At 53.4% G+C, this 23,375-nt stretch overlaps 8 protein-coding genes across 8 annotated transcripts; 6 read left to right on the top strand and 2 right to left on the bottom strand.

Moving 5' to 3' along the window:
• Positions 1–2,845: 2,845 nt before the first annotated feature.
• KRP23_6540 (Apoptosis-inducing factor-like protein B) lies at positions 2,846–4,030 on the top strand (the record flags this gene model as incomplete). The annotated part of the gene is made up of 1 exon (XM_067891742.1): positions 2,846–4,030. One exon carries the CDS (start codon positions 2,846–2,848, stop codon positions 4,028–4,030), a length of 1,185 nt encoding a protein of 394 aa, XP_067746069.1.
• Positions 4,031–7,886: 3,856 nt separating this feature from the next.
• Positions 7,887–8,684, bottom strand: KRP23_6539 (uncharacterized protein; the record flags this gene model as incomplete). Its single annotated transcript, XM_067891741.1, has 1 exon — positions 7,887–8,684. The coding sequence occupies one exon, from the start codon at positions 8,682–8,684 to the stop codon at positions 7,887–7,889; it is 798 nt and encodes a 265-aa protein (XP_067746068.1).
• A 1,551-nt stretch (positions 8,685–10,235) lies between these two features.
• Positions 10,236–11,138, top strand: KRP23_6538 (Bifunctional protein FolD; the record flags this gene model as incomplete). The annotated part of the gene is made up of 1 exon (XM_067891740.1): positions 10,236–11,138. The coding sequence occupies one exon, from the start codon at positions 10,236–10,238 to the stop codon at positions 11,136–11,138; it is 903 nt and encodes a 300-aa protein (XP_067746067.1).
• Positions 11,139–11,522: 384 nt separating this feature from the next.
• Positions 11,523–14,101, bottom strand: KRP23_6537 (uncharacterized protein; the record flags this gene model as incomplete). The annotated part of the gene is made up of 4 exons (XM_067891739.1): positions 11,523–11,567; positions 12,550–13,864; positions 13,924–14,013; positions 14,097–14,101. 4 exons carry the CDS (start codon positions 14,099–14,101, stop codon positions 11,523–11,525), a joined length of 1,455 nt encoding a protein of 484 aa, XP_067746066.1.
• A 1,195-nt stretch (positions 14,102–15,296) lies between these two features.
• KRP23_6536 (Serine/threonine-protein phosphatase PP1) lies at positions 15,297–16,440 on the top strand (the record flags this gene model as incomplete). Its single annotated transcript, XM_067891738.1, has 3 exons — positions 15,297–15,489; positions 15,579–15,663; positions 15,747–16,440. 3 exons carry the CDS (start codon positions 15,297–15,299, stop codon positions 16,438–16,440), a joined length of 972 nt encoding a protein of 323 aa, XP_067746065.1.
• Positions 16,441–17,565: 1,125 nt separating this feature from the next.
• KRP23_6535 (Sec14 cytosolic factor) lies at positions 17,566–20,370 on the top strand (the record flags this gene model as incomplete). The annotated part of the gene is made up of 2 exons (XM_067891737.1): positions 17,566–19,526; positions 19,599–20,370. The coding sequence occupies 2 exons, from the start codon at positions 17,566–17,568 to the stop codon at positions 20,368–20,370; spliced, it is 2,733 nt and encodes a 910-aa protein (XP_067746064.1).
• A 176-nt stretch (positions 20,371–20,546) lies between these two features.
• Positions 20,547–21,388, top strand: KRP23_6534 (EEF1A lysine methyltransferase 1; the record flags this gene model as incomplete). The annotated part of the gene is made up of 4 exons (XM_067891736.1): positions 20,547–20,621; positions 20,711–20,890; positions 20,961–21,168; positions 21,237–21,388. 4 exons carry the CDS (start codon positions 20,547–20,549, stop codon positions 21,386–21,388), a joined length of 615 nt encoding a protein of 204 aa, XP_067746063.1.
• Positions 21,389–21,783: 395 nt separating this feature from the next.
• Positions 21,784–23,358, top strand: KRP23_6533 (Phosphatidylinositol 3,4,5-trisphosphate 3-phosphatase and dual-specificity protein phosphatase PTEN; the record flags this gene model as incomplete). The annotated part of the gene is made up of 1 exon (XM_067891735.1): positions 21,784–23,358. The coding sequence occupies one exon, from the start codon at positions 21,784–21,786 to the stop codon at positions 23,356–23,358; it is 1,575 nt and encodes a 524-aa protein (XP_067746062.1).
• Positions 23,359–23,375: the final 17 nt, after the last annotated feature.

Here is a 23,375-nt window from a genome sequence, read left to right as displayed (position 1 = left end):
AACCAAAACACACACAAAACAAGTAAAGGCAAAAGAACAGTGTATTTAAAATATACTGCCTCTGCCCTGGATGCCAAAAGTGGAAATGAGCACCTGCATGCAGGCGCCGGCGCGAGGTCTACAGAATGCTTTTCAAACACCGTACAGGATTTAGTGTGCGACACGAAAAGGCAACTTGTGTGCTGTGACCGATATGGTCACAATCAATCTGATGACGTCCGAAACGGACTCTACAAACTAATGACTATGTAAACTAATAAGCTTTGGCCACCAGGCCTCATTTGCAAACTTGCCGTGTAAGGCGCACTTGGCCCGAAGGGCCAAATGGCAGCTCATGTCCCTCAACGAGGAGAGCCCAAATCTGGCCTCCGATGAGCTCTAGGCGTTCTACAAGCGCCAGAAAACGCAAAAAGTTGTTTTCGGCCACGCCGTTTTGTGAAATTGCACGATCTGACTGAACGAGTTTGCCAGGGATGTGCAACCCAATTTTGACCAATAATCTTCATCCCTGATGGCGAGCCAAGGAGGCTGGTGAGGTTAGGCTCGGCCACCTCGTGACTCAAATAAGACATATATTATGCATTACCGGAGTGGCTATCTGAAAGGCAACTTCCACTCTGAAACGGTTGGCAATGGCCAACCTGTACTATGTTTTTGGCAGCAGTATAGAGTTTTCTAGCTTCGTTGTTCTTCTAACTGCTCATTAATGCTCACTATTTCTTTTACCATTCTCCGTACAAGTTCTATCCTTCAAGCGCTAAAGCTGCCCCCGCAACAAGTCTAATGTGTTAATTTCAAGTGACCAAGCCATAACGAAAGGACGGGCTTCGATATAGCTGCACAGAGCTTCGAGTAGTGTCAGCTATTACGATTTGGCGGGTTTAGAAGCCCAGTTTTCATTATAAAGAAATCAAAAAATGTCGGGAGAGCCTCTGCCTCGTGTTGAACCTGACTGTACTGAATAGATATACGCTATTTATATGCAACGACGGAACCGACCGGCCTGTGTCAAGGTCGTTTGAAGAGGAGGAGTGGAGGCGAGGCAGCTGATATAGGAAAGGGTCAATTGAGTTGTGATTGAGAGTTATAGTTCGCCGGCAGTGGTGGAAACCACAGAAATCTCTAGTGATACTTTGTGTGTACTACATATTTAGCATAACTACATACAATCGTAGGATGATCGGTTTTAGTGTGTGGGCTAAATATGTGAGACCGTGCCCACGCATTATCATAGCAGCCTGTGATCAGCCGTAAAGAAAATTGTGAGTTCCGGCCAAACTTTCCGATCCGGGACGGTTCGCAACGTACAATATCAACTCATTTCTAAAGTGGTACATAGAGGCCTCTTTTAAGTCGAAAACGTACTTTAGGTATCAATATCGTAAGTTGGGATTTCGCGATTTGTTGGGCAATTTCATGAACCACGAACACATGAGTAGAATTCACAATAATGCGTGCAGAAAAGACTCCCTATTTTATTAGTTTAATTCGAGTCACTAAAAGCCTAGTTTTTCCTTAGTTCTTGGCATCAGTAGCGACTGTCGTGCGAGCTGCATCAATCGTGTTACCGCCTTTCGTTCGCGACATAACGGTAGCAAAATCTGCCGCACTCCCATGATCTTGAGTTTCTTGCAGCTATTCTTGACAGATGCTTTCGCTGAATCCACAACGCGTACAGCACACTGCCGCTAAGAATGGGATGCGGATCTGCTCGGTTATACCGACATTTTTTGATTTCTTTATAATGAAAACTGGGCTTCTAAACCCGCCAAATCGTAATAGCTGACACTACTCGAAGCTCTGTGCAGCTATATCGAAGCCCGTCCTTTCGTTATGGCTTGGTCACTTGAAATTAACACAGTCTTACGACATTAGACTTGTTGCGGGGGCAGCTTTAGCGCTTGAAGGACAGAACTTGTACGGAGAATGGTAAAAGAAATAGTGAGCATTAATGAGCAGTTAGAAGAACAACGAAGCTAGAAAACTCTATACTGCTGCCAAAAACATAGTACAGGTTGGCCATTGCCAACCGTTTCAGAGTGGAAGTTGCCTTTCAGATAGCCACTCCGGTAATGCATAATATATGTCTTATTTGAGTCACGAGGTGGCCGAGTCTAACCTCAACAAGACTAAGCCTACACGTTACATATCATGTGGAGCACGCGAAGGCCCTCATCTTTCCTTTCCACCCACGTGGCTGCACCACCTCGTTCTTCATACAAACCGCTGTTCGTACGCCACAGCCGACTTCGAGCGCCACACCTCGAGTCCTTGCCAATCGCCCTACTCAGGCCTTCGTGGATCGATTCGATGGGTCATCGAGTCGCTTTACGTCTTCTGAAAGGCAGACGCACGCTATCATGTACCTATGGAACTCGATGCCCCTCTATACCAAATGATCTCTTCCGACTCAAAACAGTATTTGTTATACAAACATACAAATAGAGCTCTAAAGTGTGATAACCTTCTTTACTTTATGGATTAAGCAATTACCATGAACATGTGATAACGGAGGGCAGCACCTCTCGTTGTGTTTACGGACCGCCGATTGCGTAGGAGAAGTCGGTGACGTGTCCGCTTCGCGCTGTTCATTGGTCCACGCCGATACAGCCATGCGACATGTTGCTCAAACAGCGACTTGCCCGATCTTGCACCGATTGCGTACGGTACACCACGCAGGAAAGTTGCTTGTGCCGCGGTCCGTGCCGGGGATCAGCAACCGCGAGCGCGTGACCGCCGCCATCGCCAGCCTCTCATTCCCCAACGTTCTCAACGCGCCGCAAGTGCAGCAGCGACACCAGCAGCAACCCACGTACCTATTCATTCCCACACCACAACAACCACCATGCCTCGCATCCTCATCGTCGGTGGCGGCCCCGCAGGCATCGCCGTGGCTCAGACGCTGGCGGCCGACCTCACGGCCAAGGACGACACCGAGGTGCTCGTGCTCGAGAAGAGCAAGTACTACTACCACGCCGTGGGCACGCCGCGCGCGCTCGTGGATGCCGGCTACACCCAGAAGCTCTTCGTGCCGTACGACAGCGTGATCCCGCCGTCGGCCAAGGCGTTCGTCAAGATCCAGCGCGCCATCGTGACGCGCATCGTGCCCGGCACCAACGAGGTCGAGTACGCGCCCATCGGCGAGGATGACGACCTGCTGGCGGGCCCCGTCAAGAGCCTGAGCTACGATTACCTGGTGGTGGCCACGGGCAGCACGTACACGGTGCCCATCAAGCAGCCCAAGAACAACTTCAAGCGCGCGACCACCGAGGCCAAGCTGGCCGAGGTGCGCGAGCAGGTCAAGGGCGCCAACAGCGTGCTCATCGTGGGGGGCGGCGCTGTGGGCGTCGAGGTGGCCGGCGAGATCAAGGCCAAGTACCCAAGCAAGAACGTGACGATCCTCGAGAGTAAGGCCAAGCTGGTGGCGGGCGACGACGTGCGCGACAAGTTCCGGACTAAGCTGTCAACGTACTTGAAACGCCTGGGCGTCAAGGTGGTGGTGGGGGAGCGTCTGACAGAGCGTCTCTCGGGCAACAGCTTCGAGAAGCGCACGCTGCGCACGGACAAAGGCACGGAGATCGAGTCGGACGTGCAGCTGCTGTGCGGCGGCTTCAGCCCCACGACGGAGCTCATCCAGAAGCTGGACGCTAGTCTCGTGACGCCCGAGGGCTTCGTTAAGGTGAACAGCAAGTTGCAGCTGGACAGTGACCAGTACTCGAACATCTACGCGCTGGGCGACGCGAGCAACAACTCGGCGCCCAAGCGCGCGTTCTACGCGGGCCAGCAGGGCAAGCACCTGGGCGCTGAGCTGGCGCTCGTGGCGCGCAAGACGCAGACGAACGTGAGCAAGCCGTTCCCCAAGGTGGAGGTGGTGGCGACGGTGCTGCCGCTGGGCCCGAGTGGCGGCGTCTCGCAGCTGCCCGTCATGGGCGGCTTGGTCATGGGCAACCTCATCACCAAGTCCATCAAGTCCAAGGACTACTTCGCCGGCATGACCTGGAAGAGCCTCGGCGCCGTTGTCCCCAACTAATAGGGCAGTCTATCTTTTGTAAACGGTAATATATTGCTCGAAAACGACGTGCACTACTTCGTACTTTGCCAACAAGGAATAACTCAAGCAAATTGAAGTGGCGATGGAGCTCGGCCCACCGGCATGGATTTGCTGCGGTATCGGAACGAAGGAAACAGTATCCGAGGTACTCTTGCCGATAGTTTGAAGAGAAGTATTGACTACTATCGTGGATCTTAAATGCCTCGCCGTGTTATATTCAATCTCACATCCAAAGTTTTCCCCGCACATTCAACAGAAAATGTAGAGCGCAGAGCAACAAGTAACCAAATGCAAATATGCTATCAGTGATATGACACAGCCTTCGCGCAGCCATTTACTTTTTGGTACATGGTACGTTACTCAGCTTTACACATGAATTGGGAATTTTTTAAAAGGTTTCATGTTTGGATCCTCCTTCAATGCGAACTTGCACTTGTCTGTGATTCGTGTTGTTGTTAAATGCTCGTTTGTCGTCGCACCAAATCTCACATGGACCCAGATGCGATCTGCCCATCGTATACATATCCGTTCGATAGGATGGCCTCGGCCGTGTCATCCTGCTCGGTGTGCCACACTCGGAGATGTTGGTGTCATACGTCGTGATGTACTCCTTCAAACTCACAATGGGCTCCCGTTGAAGCAACTTGTGATTGAGCACCTTCAGCAACTTCGCTCACCTTTGGGCACCTTTTGACCTGAAGTTGCGCACCTTCAGGCACCTTTGGGCACCTTCACTTGAGCACCTTTCAGCAACTGCGAGCACCTTCAAACGAAGTTGCGCACCTTCACGTTCAGCTTATCGTGATAAACTCGAGTTCTACTCGAATACTTCGAGTAGTTGCGCATCTTTCGGGAGATCACTGACATCATACTTCTGCACAACAACATGAGAGACGCTGACCTTATACATGCCAATGCGTACAGTCAACCACCACAGGCCTTCACTATTCCAAGCCAAGCCACAACGCCAACCTTGTGCTGAGCCTTAGACACTTAAATTTTAGATATCCACGGCCACCGAAACAACACAACACTATTCGAAGTGGGAATTGACATTGTGTATTGGAAGCTAAGTTAGTGACTGGAACAGATATACTAGCGTTTGTGCACGTGCTGCACCACTGCTCAGCGTGAGTAGCTTCCCATTGTTTGGCGCACTGGTGGTGATATACATCGTACTGCAACTTGACAACATCTTGGCAGCTAACCTATGATGTACCCAAGCAGCCGTACCTTTGTCAGACCTCATAGGACTGGCAAAGGAAAGCCTGTACACGTCAAGCATAATTCTGTTAGTTAGATGGACGACATGGCTGTTTCACTACAGTATTGCGTACCTCTGCATCAGGAAACATTGTCTTCAAGGCGGACATTTCCCTAAAATCTTTATCGACCACTATCGATTCCACGTTAGACCATGACGCGTTGATATCCTTGGAGTACTTCAGAATCTCTGTCAGCATTTTCTTCTGCTAGCTAGTACACCAAAAGTCAAGGACGGAAACACCCTTTCCCGTGGGGACGGCGACAACGAGTCTTCCTACGACGCAGACTCATAATTAATAGCACAATGCAGGATCAAAGTTGCAATCCTTTCGCATAGTAGCCGATGCTATTGGTATTTAATGTCCAGCCCAACCCGAGGTTGTTCCCCCACCTCTTGAAAATCTCCTTTTGAGCAGCGCTCTGCAGAATAGTTCTAGACATGGGCTTCAAATCGTCTTGAATAAGAAGACAACTATTGCCTCCCCCCCCCCAACGAAGTCAGCAATCAAATTATTCAGGCAATCTTTTGTTGTCGAAAAACCTCGATGAGAGTTGATCAAGTTTTGGCCGTTCTGTGGAGTAAATGACACCGCGATATGTTAGGCTAGCAATAGTGCTGAAGCAAACCGAAACGTACCCATCTTTTGCGACAGAAAATCGTAAAGGCTCTTTGTTGTGGTGTTTGTTTCGGTGAACACATCTTTCTGCTCATAAATTCTGTCGTCAAATAGTTCATAGCAGTTCTGGGGGGCAGCATGTATCAGCTCGTGGTGGTGGCACCCCTTGCAGAATGATTAATATTTGCAAATACATGCATATCCTTGGTCACGCACATACGTCAGTTGTGACGGTAGCTAAGGGGTTAACATTGACCCCATTGGTATGCGCGCAACACGCTTACGCGTTCCTCTCGACTGCAGCTGGCAGCCATGTTTGCAAGAATACTTCGTGGCCAATTGAGGAATCATGGTTTGAGTTTGTGCACGAACAACATCGCCGGCTGAGAGATCATAATGCATATGCAAAAAGAAAAGCTTCTGCAGGTAAGGTAGTTCTCGATATTTTGTTCTCCTGCGTAGGAGGGAATGACCGTCGAAAAGTGGCCATTCGGACGTTAGTCCTGAATAGGAACTCTGTAGCAAAAATCAGAGCTCTTAATAATACGTAAGACTTGACTGAAAATAGGCAGGTCTCGTAATTCGTTGCTAGCTCAGAAGCAAATCCTACATAAAACCCTACCCTGCCCTTCGTAGGAACTACCTTTTGAGGTCAGATTGGCAATTTTACCTGAAAGGCACAATAATAGCCTGTTTGGCATGGCTGGTCTGTCTCCTCCTCTTGTACATTTTGACATACCGGTACATGCACACACGCACCACACTTAGTAACAAGTTGTTGTTCGCTTATTTGCAGGAACAGCTTACCGTGTTTCTTCCTCGTCACTCCCTTTTTTCCACTCATTCCACTTCGATCGCGTTTGGACTCGCGTAGCATTCGCTGCACCTCTACCTCGCTCGACCAGCCGTTGTTATCGTCATTGGACTCCTCCTCGCTATCCTGGTGTTCTGTGCATGCATGAACGCAGACATGTACGCCTTTAGGCGATGGTTGAACAACACAAAATGAAGTACTTACTTCTTCTACGCTCTCGCTTTCGCTCTGTGCAGCTCTGATCCTTGTGTTGGCGCTTTGACTTCCGTGACATAGTGTTCGAACAGCAACACGTCTACCGGTATGTGTTAGTGGCATCACGCAATACTCGACATCGAAGCGCACGACCTCACCTCGGAACTTGCCGCAGATTTCCGCACGTTGCGCAACTTGTAGAGGTCTGTGGTTTAAGTTTAAAGATCGCGATCTGGAATCTCTCAAACGATTATTCACGAGTTTTGCACATTATTGTGAACATGCTGGAGGTTGCTGAAGTTGCCCAAAGGTGCTCAAACGAAAGTTGCCCAAAGGTGCTCAAACGGAAGTTGCTGAAGGTGCTCAAACACAAGTTGCTTTAACAGGTGTCCTCGCAATGCCGTTCTCCGTGAACAACTCGTCCATAGCCTGGTAGTACTCGCCGTATCTCCGATGATCTCCGGAGTGTCAATGGTTCCGGCAGGACCGCCTAAGCAGTACACGTGGTCGGAGTTGTCCGTCGGTGGGGGCACGATGATGATGCCGTAGCTGACAGCGGTCGGGGTGTAAGCGACCAGGGTGGCTAGCGCAGCAATCAAAACAACTTGCTTCAACAAAGCGAATCGCTGGAATGTACTTGTGCTCGAGCGAAGAGATGCGGAAATGACACCGGGGAAGTACAGATTGGTCTTCATGGACGACTAGGATAGGAGGTTCAGACGCTGGACGTGCTCAAACGCATGTACTTCTGGTACTTACCGAGCAGTAGATGGCAGGACGACGAAAAGAAAGCCCAGCCTAGCCATTGTCCTGCTGAGGGCAAGGTAGAACGGAAACGAGTACCAAATTAGCGAAATTGGAGCCATCATATTGACCTTACACATATGGCCTGACGTTAACTAACGGCGACGAACAAGACATCTTTAACGGAGACTCTGCTTGCTTACGAGCGGCGACGGAGACACTTGGACGACGACATCGATGGAGAGGATGTTGCAGCTGCAGGGGCTGTCGTCTCGACCGTGGGGGCTTCGGTGACATCCGGGGCCTCAGTCGCGTCGTCTTCCTCGGAAGCCTCGCTGCTAGCACTTGATTCATCTGAAACCGCAACTGGAGCTGTGGTTACGGTGGGGGCTGTAGTTGTCGAGGTCGAATTGGTGGAGCTAGAGCCAGCAGCGCCCGCGCCATCCAGGGCCACGCAGTTGATGTACACCTGCCACGGCTGGATGTGCAGGGCCAGCCAGTAGAACACGAGCTCGGACGACGACTTGCACGTGCTCACGTCAATAGGGATCTTGGCAGGCGACTGGCCTGAGAACTTGGCCACGCAGTTGGAGTCGTGAAAGACGCGGGTGTCGTCGCACCAGATCTCACACGGACCCGGGTGCGAGTTGCCCAGGTTGTCGTGTTGCGCGTAGCCGTCCGAAGGCACCGGCTGAGGGGCGCCGTTCTTCTTGGTGACGCCGCACTCGGAGATGTCCGTGCCGTAGGTGGTGATGTACTCTTTCAGACTTGCGATGTTGTTCTTGGTGAACCAGCTGTCTACAGCCTCGTAGTAGTCTCCGTAGGAGGCGCTACCGATGATCTCGGGCATGTCGATGGTGCCAGCAGGGCCTCCAATGTAGAAATGGTGCTGGTCGTTGCCTTCGGGCTTGGGCAGGATGATGTTGCCATGGCCAGTCGTGCTCGATATGGCGGTGGCCTGGAACACGATGGCGGCGAGAGCGAGCTGCTGCAGCATGCTTTTTTGTGGTGTTCGTGTTTGGGGAGGTGGACTTGGACTGCCTTGGCAAAAACTGCAATGAAAGGGAATGCACGGGCACTTTTAATCTGGGCGCGGGTGGCTGCAATGACTTGCATGTAAAAAGCCCAGAGCAGCTTGGTGCTCGGTTTACAAGTTGCAGTCACACCTTCAGGAGCTTTCGTGCAGCTGGTTTGCTGGAAAACCTGGTCTTGCCCGAAACGAAGCGATTTATGCGCAGCACCGCCCGAACAAAACGGGTGCTGGCACTGGTCTCCTCTAGTGCATACTATAATATAATAGTACATGCAGAGCTCTGCATGTAAAAACTTATTGTAGTATAGCCATGGCGGCGCTGGGTGGCAAGAATAAAGCTAGGATGCGTCTCGCTTCAAGCTTATCGGAAACCTTCTCAATTGCTGTACCGGTAGTCGACGTGGAAAAGCGCGGTTAGCCTGGAAAACAGCTGGGGCAAGTCCAGCATAAACCATAGTTTTGGATACCAAAGTTCTCGTCGCAGTCGATTACGCAACTGTGAGTGAACCCCCACACGGAATCCGAGTCGGACTCAAGCTGAGCCTGGATCCAGGCCTGATCCATGTATTAGACATGTATTCTCTCGGCGACCAACTTCGCACAGGCAAGATTGCAGGTGGTGGCTCTCTACTGTCATCTACTCGACAGCCCTAAGACGACTGACCACTCCACCCAACTCCACGGCGGGTGCCCCCGAGAGGGAGCCACACCTGGTCGTGGGGAAGCGGTCGTTTGGATGCCGGTTGAATTCAACGGGAAGAGTGAACACTGATGCTGTGACGCTGTTTGCCTCCAGCAGATCCTGAACAATTTGCCCGGTACCTGTGCATGTAACCTGATAATACATGTAGGGCTGTTGCCTGCAGTGTACGGTAGGATGGTGCTGTACATACTTACGACAGTGTAATGCAGAGGGCAAGCACAAGTACAAAAAATAGCACGAACATTGCACCCGGATAACCACCAACAAGCTCTGCTTTGGGCAAACATTTTGCCACAAACGGGATCGAGAGATCCAAGTCACGGAGCTCCTTTTGTCTGATCGAATGAGCGGCCCAGAATTTGATCACCAACAGGATGGTGTGAGATTTGACTTGATGCTAAGCTTACACCTGGTCCGAGCAACAAGGGATGACGCTTTCTGGAAGCACCGAGTCATAGAAAGGAATCAGTATACACGGGTCTCACTTTACTTGCGTGAGCGCAGCGCAATTCAGGTATACATGTAAATGTATTGTATGCACTTTACTTCCTCCTCGTGGGTGCTGCAAGTGGCACCGCTGACATAGCGATAAGTTATTGGTAATAACTTTACTGCGCTATGACTCAGTACCTAGGTAATTGCAACCAGGTGTATCCATGGCATCCACCAATCAATCTTGTCGCTGGAGTCGCTATCGCCACCGATTTCAATGCAACCCTATATCAGTACTCATACAACCCATTACATAACATATAACATGTGCTAATATAGTTTTTCTATATACATACGCTGGAGCCACTCAAAAGGCAACCATGACCAAGCTCCTGGACGGCAAGGCGTGCAGCAAGGAGATCGAGGCGGAGCTCAAGCAGCTGATTCCGTCCCTGAGCGTGACACCCTCGATCGCGCTCCTGCTCGTGGGCACCAACCAGGACTCTAAGACGTACGTGCGTCTCAAGAAGAACGCCTGCACGCGCGTGGGCATCTCTCCCCAAGTGCACGAACTGGCCGAGTCTATCGCGTTCGAGCAGCTTCTGGCGCTCATCCAATCGCTCAATGCCGATGCCAACGTCCACGGAGTGCTGCTGCAATTACCGCTGCCTGACCACCTGAAGCTATACGAGGAGCAGCTGCTGGAGACCATCAGCCCCGAGAAGGACGTGGATGGCCTGCACTCGCGCCACTTCGCTCGTTTGGCAGAGCCTGTCAAGAAGGAACAGAACGGAGAAGCTAAAGAGCTGCAACTGCAGCCCTGCACACCCGCGGGCTGCCTGGAGATCCTGACCCGCAACGGGATCACGCTGGCGGGCAAAGACGTGATTGTCATTGGCCGCGGGCAGCTCGTCGGCCTGCCGCTGTCGCTTATGTTGCTGGCTGCTAATGCTACGGTGACCACGTGCCACTCCAAGACCAAGAATCTGGCCGACAAGGTCCGACAGGCGGAGGTGGTGTTCGTGGGCACTGGCCAACCGGAGCTGGTCAAGGGAGACTGGCTTGCTGAGGGCGCCGTTGTCGTGGACGTCGGTATCAGCTATGTGGATGACGCCACGAGCAAGAAGGGCTACAAGATTTTGGGCGATGTGGACTTTGCTGCCGCCAGTGAGCGCGTCTCGGCCATCACGCCTGTGCCCGGTGGCATTGGACCCATGACGATCGCGATGCTGTTGAAGAACACGGTCGAGTGCGCCAAGTTTGCTGCTTCGAAGCAAACATGAACAACTAAACAGACATGCGAGTGACTTGCACCATAATTTCAACGATCGTTGCATGTACATAAGAATGTGTATAACGTGACGATTAATTACATTCTCCGTGATGTTCCCACCACTTTTGGCTGATCATCACCACCAGATAGGCTCCAAAAGCATTCCATCTCTGCTTTTATACGTGTGGGTCAACTTGATCGAGTTAGGTGGTGGCATCCATTCTGACGGATCCTGCTGTCGCTGCTTGAGTTAATAATGTGTACTATGAAGCAGCTCATTCGCTGTTCATGTAACTTGATCCCGAACGCGCAAGGGACGGATTCGTGCCATCGTACGTAAAGCCAGCAAAGGTGTACGACATATTGCGAAGCGTGCTGTTGCGCTCGCTGCTGCTTATGCTCGTCCCGGTGCTGCCTGCGATGCCCCCGTTGGGTATACCTGCTTCAATTCCAGCAGCAGTGGCAGCGTTGTCAGCAGCGTCTCTTCCGTCTCGCCCAGACGCCCCACTATTACCGCTCTTTTCCTGAAGTTCGTTCGTTGCGACACTGAGACCCGCGCTGTCGATCTGGGCAAGTGGCAGCTTTGTAAACTCCTCCTCGAAATTAGCAGCATCGATTGGGTCAGTGTACTGACAGGGTCGGTAGAGTGGCTCCATCTGGCGATTATACAGGAGGTTCCAGTCAATATCTGCAAAGAACGGATGATACGTGATTTCACGCACATCGATGGCACCCAAACGCTTGGCCGGGTCGCGCGTGAGTAGCCCCTCGATCAAATTCATGGCCTCAGGAGACAGGCCCTGCGGGAATTCGAGCTCAGCACCACGTAGGCGATTAAACAACTCCTGTCGATCCTGGGTATACCAAGGCGGCCTTCCAGTTAGCATTTCGTAAAGAACCATGCCCAAATTCCACCAGTCCACAGCTGTACCATGACCAGCACGATTAAGAATCTCAGGCGGTAAATACTCTGGCGTACCACACATCGTGTACGTCCCATTGAGTTCGCTGGTGATACCCTCCTTGGCCAATCCAAAGTCTGCAAGCTTTACGTGACCATCCACATCCAGCATAATGTTTTCGGGCTTGAGATCACGGTACACAATACCCTGCTCATGCAAATGGATCAGCGCCAGCACAATTTCTGCCGCATAAAACTTAGCCATAGCCTCAGGGAAGCATCCACATCGACTGAGATGGAAGAACATGTCTCCTCCTGGGCAGTAGTCGAGCACGAAGTACAATTTGTCTTTCGTCTGGAAGGCATAATGCAGACACACTACAAACGGATGTGATACCGATGCCAGAACGCGCCTCTCTGTGCGTGTGTGCTCCACTTGCTGCTTTTTCACGATTGCCGGTTTGCTCAGAATCTTGACCGCAAACAATTGCGACGAGTGTTTCTTTCGCACCAATAGCACCTTTCCGAACGAGCCTTTGCCAATCATCCGTAGCACATCAAACTGCTTCAGCGACACCTTTCCACTCCGCCGCCTTGAGCTGTTCTCGTCAAATTCTTCATCGTCATCATCGACGTCCTGCAGAACGACACTTCGACGCTGTTCTGCCACTGTAGACGCGTTGAAGGGCGCCTCTCGACCATCCTCCATGGGTTCTTCTTTTGGTAAGGACTTGACACGGGACCTTTCCCCACGAGAGCTAGAACCACCGTGGTCGGCAGAGGCGACGCGTGCTCGACCACCACGCGAACTACCCTGATCTGACGAGTCTAAACGGAGTCTGCCACCGCGAGAATTTGATGAGACCTGGTCAGCTGATCCAACGCGAAGCCTCCTACCGCGCGAACTTCCGCCTCCCTCGTCGAACTCCATCGATTCCGAGTCGGTCTTTTGATCAGCTGTACTAAACAGTGGCGGCCTACCTGACCCCGAGTTTGAGAACGAAAAGCCGCTCGACGAGTTCGACAGCACATTCGAAGCAGACGACGAAGTCGAGGATGATTCCTCAAAGACTGGCGGCTCGTTGGCTTTGTGCGTGAGGAATTGGCGAATAAGCCGACAGCTCGCGTGAAAGCCACGGTTGCCACAGCACTCAGCGTAGCGTTCTGTGTCCACTTTACAGTTCTCGAGACTAATGAGCATGAGCACTTCACGCAGCCAGCGGTCGAGCTCCAATTGGCGTTTGCGCAAGAAATTTGGGTCCAACGAGCGCATCAGCGTTCGCGTAGGCACAGCCGACACCCGCACCGACTCGTTTTTCAATTGGTGCGCGAGCTGCTTGAAGTCGTGGAAGCGTCGGTAGATCGTCCACTGCTTTTCACTGACAATGCACTCGATTTCCATTCGGAAGACCGCGTATAACTTGTGCGACACTTGGTCCCGCGCAAAAGAGAACCCTTTGATGCGGTTCAGGCGACCGGCAGCGCCCACAGGCAAGTATCCCGTCGTGCTGTTCACCTGCGCCTCCGAGTTCTTAAAATTCTCGGCCCACATCCGTTCAAAGTATTCGCGTTCGTCGGCGGGTTGCGCCGGGCGTTGGTTCTTGGGCAGTTTAGAAACGTCCTCCTCGTCCTCGTCCTCTGCTTCACCAGAAAATTGGAACGAGTCGTCCACCGAGAGCATGGAGGACACCGAGTCCACCGACATGATGGAGCCCGTGCGCGGAATGGAGCGACTGCTGGTGGGAAGTCCGTCGTCCCCATCAAAGTTGAGGATGTGGAACGGGTCGCGCATGGGCGGCACAGCGCTGGCCGCCGTGTTCAGCTCGACGCGCACCCTGCAGAGTTTCGAGTTAGAAAGTTACCTCGTTGGTGTTAAATAGGCAGGGCTACGCACTTGGAGGACGCCCCATTGGGGTGCACTTTGCCAACGGGCACCTGCGCGTGTGCTGGGAAGTCCCTCGACGGCTTCCGCTTCTTGTCTTCCCTGCGGTTGTCCATCATTCAGTAGGCAAAAGACACAGTGTGAGCACTCGAGAGAGACGGCGGGGCCTGGGGCGCAGCACGTACACCATGACGCGCTTGGCCGAGTGCCCGAGAGACGGAGGCGGTCGGGCGATCGGGCCGCGAGTGGGGCTGCCAGCGACGGCAGGTGGCGGGTGTGGAGCTGCTTGCTCTTCCCCCTTTTTCTCCTTTGTGTGCCCCTCCGCCTTTCCCCTTGCCGGCGAATAAGGATACACACGATTTCAACGGTGAAATAGGGTTCGGTAGGCGATGCATTTCGACAGGTGCTATGCCTATTGAGTTGGCGTTGGCAAAGGGTACGGTCGAGTATATCGAAACGAAGGTACATTCAGTTCTGAAGTATAGCGGGAGGGCTACGCGGCGTTTTCGTCCGGTTGTCAGGCTGGCGGCTGTATCAGAAGTTCCAAGGCAGCAGGAGCGCCAAGCCCCACTTTATTATACCTGCGGCATTGTGCTGGCAGTGGCAGGTGGTCGGCCATCGAGTCGGCGCGAATGCTGCGCTGGGTAAACGGCATCTGCGGGTCATTTGACGCCAATCTCTGTCAATGCCCCTCCCCCCGCTTGCCGGCGGAACGAAGATCTCTTGTTGCAAAATGCACTTGACAGAGTCAAGTTGACACGCCCGCGTTTCAGGCGCCGAACTGATTCGAAGCGCTAATGGGACTTGAAAAGCTCGGTGGATGCGCCGACAGCATGGAGAGCTTGGTGTAATGCATCAGCTCAGCCCCGCAGGGCAACGGTGGTGGCAACTCCCGACTCAATCGCTGCGGTTGACGAGAATCGAATGGGAGCCGGTGGTTGTCTCGACGAAAGGTGTACAGTAAGGCAAGCAAGGCAGGGCGCTCGAAACAAAACGAGTGCTATTGCTGTGCCAGTGACTAATAGTTGTAGTGCATGCACTGCAGGTACAATAATCGGCAGCAGCAAGTAAGTCAGGTTTACCATGGCAACGGCCCAAGTCGCAGGGCATTGCACGGCAACTTGCAGTTGCAGGAAACTCGCTCACTCTCTGCGGGACAGCTCCCGTCTTTTTGAAACAACAGCTGATTCGCGACCGCGTTCTGGTGCTTACGGATTGGTCAAAACTTAATTGTATTCGACGAATCAGCGATTTTACGCGTGGTTTTGTCCAATCGACTGGCTTCATGGGACGAAACATCCAGGAGGGGAGGGGGGACTGGCCGCTGGCGGTGACCGGACCGCAGACCGAAGAAGGAAAGGCAGAGAAGCAACGGAAGGAGAGCCATGGCGTCGTCCGGACTGGAGCCCATCGACGTGGACAGCATCATCGAGAAGCTGCTGAGCGTGCGCGGCGCGCGCCCCGGCAAGCAGGTGAACCTCTCGGAGACGGAGATTCGCGGGCTGTGCCTGCATGCGCGCGAGGTTTTTCTGGCGCAACCCATTCTGGTGGAGCTGGAGGCGCCCATCAAGATTTGCGGTGCGTTATGACAGCCTTGCTGCTGTTGAACAGGCAACAGGATCTAGTGAGGGACGAAGCGCTCTAACGCTGCGTGTGTGTTGCTGCAGGGGACATCCATGGCCAATACTACGACCTGCTGCGTCTGTTCGAGTACGGCGGCTTCCCCCCGGACGCCAATTATCTGTTCCTCGGGTGAGTGATCAAATGGATGAGAGAGGATCGTTCTAGTGGAGAAGGAGCAGTTGGATCTGACAGTCTTTTATGTATACTCGCAGTGACTATGTGGACCGTGGCAAACAGAGTCTGGAAACGATCTGCCTGCTGCTCGCGTACAAGATCAAGTACCCGGAGAACTTCTTTATCCTGCGCGGCAACCACGAGTGCGCATCGATTAACCGGATCTACGGCTTCTACGACGAATGCAAGCGCCGCTACAACATCAAGCTATGGAAGACCTTCACGGACTGCTTTAACTGCCTGCCCGTGGCTGCTATCGTGGACGAGAAGATCTTTTGCATGCACGGCGGCCTGTCGCCCGAGCTGAGTCAGATGGAGCAGATCAAGCGCTTCGTGCGCCCAACGGACGTGCCCGACACGGGCCTGCTTTGCGATCTGCTGTGGTCCGACCCAGACAAGGACATCATGGGCTGGGGGGAGAACGACCGCGGTGTGTCGTTCACGTTCGGCCCGGATATCGTGAGCCAGTTCCTCAAGCGCCACGACCTCGACTTGATCTGCCGGGCCCACCAGGTGGTCGAGGACGGCTATGAGTTCTTCGCCAAGCGCCAACTGGTGACGCTGTTCTCAGCACCCAACTACTGTGGCGAGTTCGACAACGCCGGCGCCATGATGTCGGTGGATGAGACGCTCATGTGCTCGTTCCAGATCCTCAAGCCCGCGGAGAAGAAACAGCGCTATGCGTACAACGGGCTGGGCACGCAACGTCCGGCAACGCCACCCCGAAAGTAGGAGGAGCGCTCGACCGACGGGCGGGCTCTATGGCTGACTTGAGTCAGCAGCGTGAGCCGGTCGGTCGCCGGCCTGCATAGTCATCCATCCCCATACATGTGATTTGATTTTTATCGATATGATAGCGCGAGCTCGTTTGATTGAACATGCACCCCTTTGCTTCTTCCTATCAAACTTGCACTTGTTGCAGCTCGCTTAACTGTGGCCAATCTACATGAATAAAAGCGAATTTGATTGATACCGTCGCGTTGCTCGCCATCTTCCTTCTTGAAGTCAAACCCACTCATAGTTTTCACTTTTCTCTAGACATCGTGCGCGAACGGAAGCAGGCTTACCAGTGGTAAGTTACCACAGGCAAGTTATTGTACATGTTACCGGTAGCAGTGGTATCGGTAACATACACTACCAGACTTGCTGGCGAGCTGATCTCGCTCAGACGCAACTTGCTAATCGCTCTTCCTGTCGCGAGCGTGCCACTGGCTTTCTTTGCTTAGTCTTTTCGCCGATATGAAGGAAAGACTGTGGTCTCGCAAATTGCGAGTCGCAATTGAGCCGAGCGCCTCAGCACGACCAAAGAATTGGCCAGGCGGTCACGATGAGAGTTTGGTGCGTCGTTGCTAACGATCGTCGGGCGGACACATCCGCTGCACCTTCAGTTGTTAGATGCAACTGTGCCTGTGATGGTCATGCTCGACAACGCTGCAGCGCGACTCGCCTTCACAGAGTCCGCGCGTGCCTTGTGTCCACAGCAAAAAAAAGTAGAGGCGCTTCGAGGTGACAATCAACGCAGCGCAGCGCTGCCCTTCAAGCGCCTCGAGCCACAATATCGGGATCGCCCCGGTGCTGAAGTCAGAAACCGTGGTAATAAAAGAGTCAGAATACGCGCACCGTTGATGACTTCACTGTGCACCGCACTTCAACGAGCCGGATACCACAATTATTAGTTTTCAGTGTTGCATTTATGCGTGATATCGTGAACCTCTATTTCTCATCCAATATTAAGTATACAAGGTTGGCAGCTACGGTACTGCACGTAGGGAGAGAGCAGCACAATGGCAACCAGACCAGCAGAGCGCATTTCGCGCTCGTCTTCGTAGATCGCAGTACCGACCATCACTCCTTAGGATGCAGCTCCTGGGCGCCGTGAAGGGCGTGGCTGCGCCTCCCAACGGCAACGCGCTCTTCTCGGGCGTGTCGTTGCGCTCGCGGCGGCGCCGCACCAAGCCGGACGACGACGAGAGCGTCACCACCAGCGGCAGTCGCAGCGGCATCAGTATCGGCTTCCGGCGCAGCTCCAGCAACAGCGGAGAGAGCGCAATGGACACACCGCCGGCGCCTTTGCCGGTCGTGGAGATCCGCCCTCGGGCCGCCACCCGCGCGACGTCCATGCCCGCGTTCCACCCGCCAGCGATCCACCATCGACTGTATCAGCACGACGTGGCGTTGCGGGGCTCCATGCCGCTAGACACCGTCTCCAAGAGCTCTCCGCCCCATGTGGCAGTGCGCTACGGCGACACCATCCGCCTCTTTGCTCGCAGTAAATACGCCGGAGATGGGGGCGCAGGAGGCTACGTGGGCACGTTCGAGGGCAGCAAGAGGTTCTTGGCGTCCAAGAACCTGCAGAAGCAGGACGAGTTGGTGTGCATTCCGCCCATTGCTGCCTGTGGAGCGAAGCAGTTCAAACCGTCGACGTTCGTCATCTTGTCCAACTGCGGACTGGGAGTGGGCACGCCCGTGAGCTACGGAGACGTCGTGGTGCTCGTGGACGCGGACGGAAGAGTGTGGAACAACAAAATGGGCGTCGGCCCCAGCACCAAGAACGGCTGCTTCGGGCCGAAAGAGCCCAACACGCCAGGTGAAATGTACCTGTCGTTCTACCAGCTACAACCGGAGACGAACGGAGACGATAGCAGCTCGGATTCGTCGGACGATGAAGATAACTTCTTGTTCTTTAGCAACTTGGCGCGTACCACCAAGAATATGGCGGAGACGACGTTTGGCAAGCCGACGCAGGTGGAGCTGCATCTTGCCACGGCTGCGTTGCGAACGATGGGCAAGGTCGTGTACTACGGCGATCAAAACCTTATCATTGACGTGGCAGACTCGAACCGACTGCGGTCCAAGTTCAATCGCGTGATTACACACTTCAGCAAGCAGCAAGGATCGACACCTGTGCAAGGCGGTTTTTTGCGGTGTGATGGCCGTGGAAAGACTATTTTGTTTGAGATGCACGGTCTTGATCTTCCGACAATCGAGAAAATCGACATCAAGGATAACAAACACGAAAGCGAGAGCAGCATCGCCGAGGCTGATGAAAAGACCATAGATGAGTCTGGGCATCGAAGTAAGAAGACCCGTGTGCTGGTATCTACCAGAAGAGATGTCGTGGTGGGCAGCCCGGTCACCTTGTTGGATTTACGTGATTCGATGGTGCTGCTGGTGCACTTTTCAGATGGCGGACGTGTGCGTATCCAATGCCAGAGATTTTTGAAGCACGAGGGCCGTGCCTTCTACCGTGTGGTGCTCAACGGAAAGCGTCCCATGCGAGTTCTCGTCCGTGCCTCTCGTGCACTAGGTCGAAAGAAGTTAAACCTTCGCAGCACCCTACGGGGTACGTATCGACAGATTTTTAAGCTTTCCTGTGGTATTGTTCTGGCATACCTGGGTGCTGCTTCCGTGTTCACGCACGTATTTGGCTCGGTGGTGGTTCTGCCGGCGGTATATGTTGGATTCGTTGCTGCTGTGGCGGTTTTTCTTGTCGAAGTGTTTTTCCCTGGGATGGTTGTCAAGGCACGTCAGATTATCCCACACAATGATGAACAATCACAGCACTTCCTAGGCAACTGGGATTTCACGGTGGTGACGTTAGAGGCGTCTGAATCTGAACGCCTTGAATCCGTAAGCGACAGCCAGAAGACTCTGCAGAAGGCTGCATCGATCAAGATCCCGCCTGCATTCCTTGTTGCCGAGAACGGAGACGTCGTCAAAGCAACCGAGCGCTACGAAACTACTCTGGCGTGGAGGAAGGAGGTGATGGCCGACTCGATTCTGACCATGCCGCAAACGCTCTACGACATTATCAAAGCGTACGTGGGGACACTTTCAGTTTTTTCGCTTTGCTGTAACTAACTGTGTTGTACATACTTTCGCTTCTTCAGAAACTACACGCAGTACCTTCACAAGCACGACAAGCTGGGTCACCCTCTCTACATCGAGAAAATCGGCAGCATCAACATACCGCAGCTAAAGAAAGTCGGCGTGACGCAGGACACCCTGTTCAAACACTATTTATTCGCCATGGAGTTCACGATCAAGTACGCCGCGCATCAGATATGTCCGTGTGAGGCGTGTGCCTCGAGTGAGACGCAGAAGTTGTGCATCGTGCTGGACGCGCGCGGGATCGGCATGCGAGACATGGGCGGCGACGTGTTCGAGTTCATCCGGCGGTGCACGGGCGCAATGCAGCGATACTACCCGCAGCGGTCGTTCAAGATCTTCATCGTGAACGTGCCGTCGTGGTTCGGCATGGCGTGGAAGGGTGTGAAGCCGTTGTTGAATGAAACTACGCGTGCGAAGACGAACATTTTGACGGAGAGCGAGACTGCTGCTGCACTGTTGGAGTTCATTGATGCGGACAATTTGCCGGTGGAGTACGGTGGCACGTGTGCATGCGCTGGCGGTTGCGAGACGAACTCGTCGTACCAACGTCTCCAACGCGCATTGGTGGAGAGTGTGTTGGAGTGCAAACCGTTTGACTCGGAGGAGCTTGTTCGTACGATTTCTCTAGAACGAAGTGGAGAGAGCAGAACCAGCAACGAGGAAAGCGGGTCTCCTTCTCAGCGTTCGATCAAGAGAGAGTCCTCAAACACAGTTCTTGACCAGCTCTTTCGAGTCGGGTTGGTCCGATCGCCTGGGAGATCGAATAGCTGAAACAGAGGATAATTGACACGGTAAATTAAATAGAAGGCTGTATGTACGTTACAGAGACTGCGAGGTGGCGGTGTCAGCGCACGCCAAGCCGTTTCTTGTTTGTCTGCAGCGAAAAGTTGCAGCGTCCGTTGAGGTGCGATGGCAGTCCGTACTTCTAAAAGGAAGCTGAACGGAGCATGAAGAATCGCTCCACGCTAAGTGAGGCTACCCAAACGCGCCGCTCACGTACGTTCTGGCAGAAGTTCCCAGAGGTACGTTGTTTTCCGAATCCACGAGCCTCCCGTTCACGTTCACAGCACAACGTTTTTCAGCTTGCCTAAGAGCATTTTGATTCCTGCAGAAAGAGGAGCTAAACCAGTATTGGTACTCCGCCGATACAGTATCTACACTAGCTAAGGAGTCCATTTTGGAAACACCGGGATGTGGTGGGCGTATCGCCTTCTTGTCTACTCCGAGTGTGTACTTCGCTGTCAAGTCCCAGCAAAGTGACTCTGATCGACGCGAATGCTTTCTATTTGACGTACGTCCCTCGATGCTATTTCATTAAGACTCCGAAAATTTGTTGACGAAATCGCTTTGTTTTCTTTTAGTTCGATCCCAAGTTCGAATCCGAAGGCGAACAGTTTGTTTTCTTTGATTTCCACAAGCCTCAGGGCATACCATCGGAGCTTATCGGCACATTCGATTTCGTCGTCGTGGACCCTCCTTTCATCACTCGCGAAGTTTGGGAACTCTACACGGAAACTGTCAAGCTACTACTGCGCTCCAAAGACAGCAAAATCCTGCTTACCACCATAGGTAGCAAGGGCCCCTGTAGAATCCCAGACTTGTGAAACTAATAATTTTGTGTTTGGTGACTACTCTAGAAGAGAACGCAGGGATGATTCAGGAGTTGCTAGGCTGTCGATCGCGGACTTTCAAGCCATCGATTCCACACTTGGTCTACCAGTATGCACTCTACACCAACTACGAATCGCCTGCACTCGACGCCACCAACCCAGAGGTCGACTTTGATTGATCAATGCAAACTAGCGAGTTCGATCTCTACATGTAGAATCACTATCAACAACTACATAAGAAATGACTTGATCTCGCTTGTGCTTCAACAAACATATTCCTTCCTCGATACCTTCCGACCAAAATTAGTTCAAACTACTGCTCTCGAAATAGGTAGAGGAAATTGAGCACGCTGCCCACGTCGCTACTAAGCACATAACGCAAGCCCGCGCGTGCTTTCCCTTGTCAATCGGTGGGCATTGCCTGTCGATCACCTCGTGGTAATTGCTCTCGGTACGTGCTCGAACGGCTAGCTTTTCTAACTCGCTCTCCCCGCTTCCTCTCACCATGCAACAGGGCTGGACAGATATCACCCTCGAGCGTTCAGGCGGAAGGCATTACTCAATCATGCAGCGAATGTTCTCGCTCACGAGGGTGAAGCAAGTTGGACACAGTGAGAAAAATCTACACAAAGGGAAGGGCACCAATTCCACTCCCGATCAAGCTCCAGCTTCACCTGCGTATTCAGCGGGATCAATTTCACCACCATCGCCCGTGACGGCATGGGAACCTGTGGATGACTCCTTCGCATCACCGCCATCTCCACCTCCATCCCCGGTGGCTCGAGCTGTTTCAAACTCTCCTTCAAGCACTCGACGAACGCTATTCGAGCGATCGGGCCTTAAGATTGACGCCCAGCTCGATTCGGAGCGAGTATCTCCCATGTCTTCACCGTCGTCAAGCCCCACCTCATCGAGGAGGCACACAGGAGGTCTCACAAATCGATTGAAGCACTTGGTGTCCAAGGAAAAGCGGCGGTTCTCCTCGGATGGCTTCGATTTGGACTTGACGTACGTCACCCAGCGGCTCGTAGCATTAGGCTACCCGGCGGAGAAAATCGAGGGCATTTACCGGAACCACTATCGCGATGTTTTTCGGTTCTTTGAGCAGCGTCACCCTGGTCAATATCGTGTCTACAATCTCTGCGTGGAGCGCCGCTACGCACCAGACGATAAATTCCACGGGCGTGTAGCAGAGTTCGGCTTTGAAGACCATTCGCCGCCCCCATTGACGATGCTACTTCCCTTCTGCCGCGACGTGCACGCCTGGTTGCAAGCAAACCCCGAAAACGTCGTGGCGGTGCACTGCAAGGCCGGCAAAGGCCGTACAGGTGTCATGCTGACTGCCTACATGCTGTACGCTCGGATGTGGCGATCCGCTCGTGGGTCACTCGAGTTTTTTGCAGCTGCACGCTCGCTCAAGCTGCAAGGCGTGACGATCCTGAGCCAGCGGCGGTTTGTAGGGTACTTCGGCGAGATGTGTCGTCGCTCCGAAAGCGCCGATGACCTCGAAGTGCTCGGGCCGTTCGAAGACGAAGAGGCCCGGGAGCGCGCAATGCCACTGGCCGACTACCACGCGCAATGGTTGCAAGAGACCCAGGACCTGGCTTCGCCTCGCGGGGTCATTGGGTCGAACCCACGGCCACATGCCGAGCCGGTGCTGCCTGCGCGGGTGCACCTCGTCCTCGTTGCGGTTGTGCTGTGCGGTGTCACCACGCACAAGAAAACGAACACAAGTGCCGCCGACTGGCGCGTTCGCGTGGAGGTCGGCGCCATCCGACCCCGCGCGGCAGTCTACGACTTGCCCGGCAGCTTCCAGCGCCAACGGCGTCCTGGCGCCGACGACGACACCAAGGAAGAAGTCGTCGAGCTGGAAATGCGTTGCAACCGAGTGCTCGTTTGGGACGAAGTCAAAGTGGAGCTTCGTCGACGCACCGGCGGCACCCTGGGGAACTTTTGGTTCCACACGGCCTTCGTACCCCGCGTGGGTGATCACGTGGAACTGGCGTTAGCGAAAAGCGAGATCGACAAGGTGGCCAAGGATGCCAAGCACGGCCACAAGAAGTTTTCGCCCGAGTTCGCAGTTCGTCTGCGGTTCGACGTGGCAACGCTGCAGGACCTGGCCAAGGCGGCAGCGGACACCCCTGCATAGAGCGAAGGCGTAATGAC

The sequence above is a fragment of the Phytophthora ramorum genome (assembly GCF_020800215.1).
Source record: "Phytophthora ramorum isolate Pr-102 chromosome Unknown Phyram_PR-102_s0005, whole genome shotgun sequence".
NCBI lineage: Eukaryota > Oomycota > Peronosporomycetes > Peronosporales > Peronosporaceae > Phytophthora > Phytophthora ramorum.
This window is presented reverse-complemented; position numbering and strand designations above follow the sequence as displayed.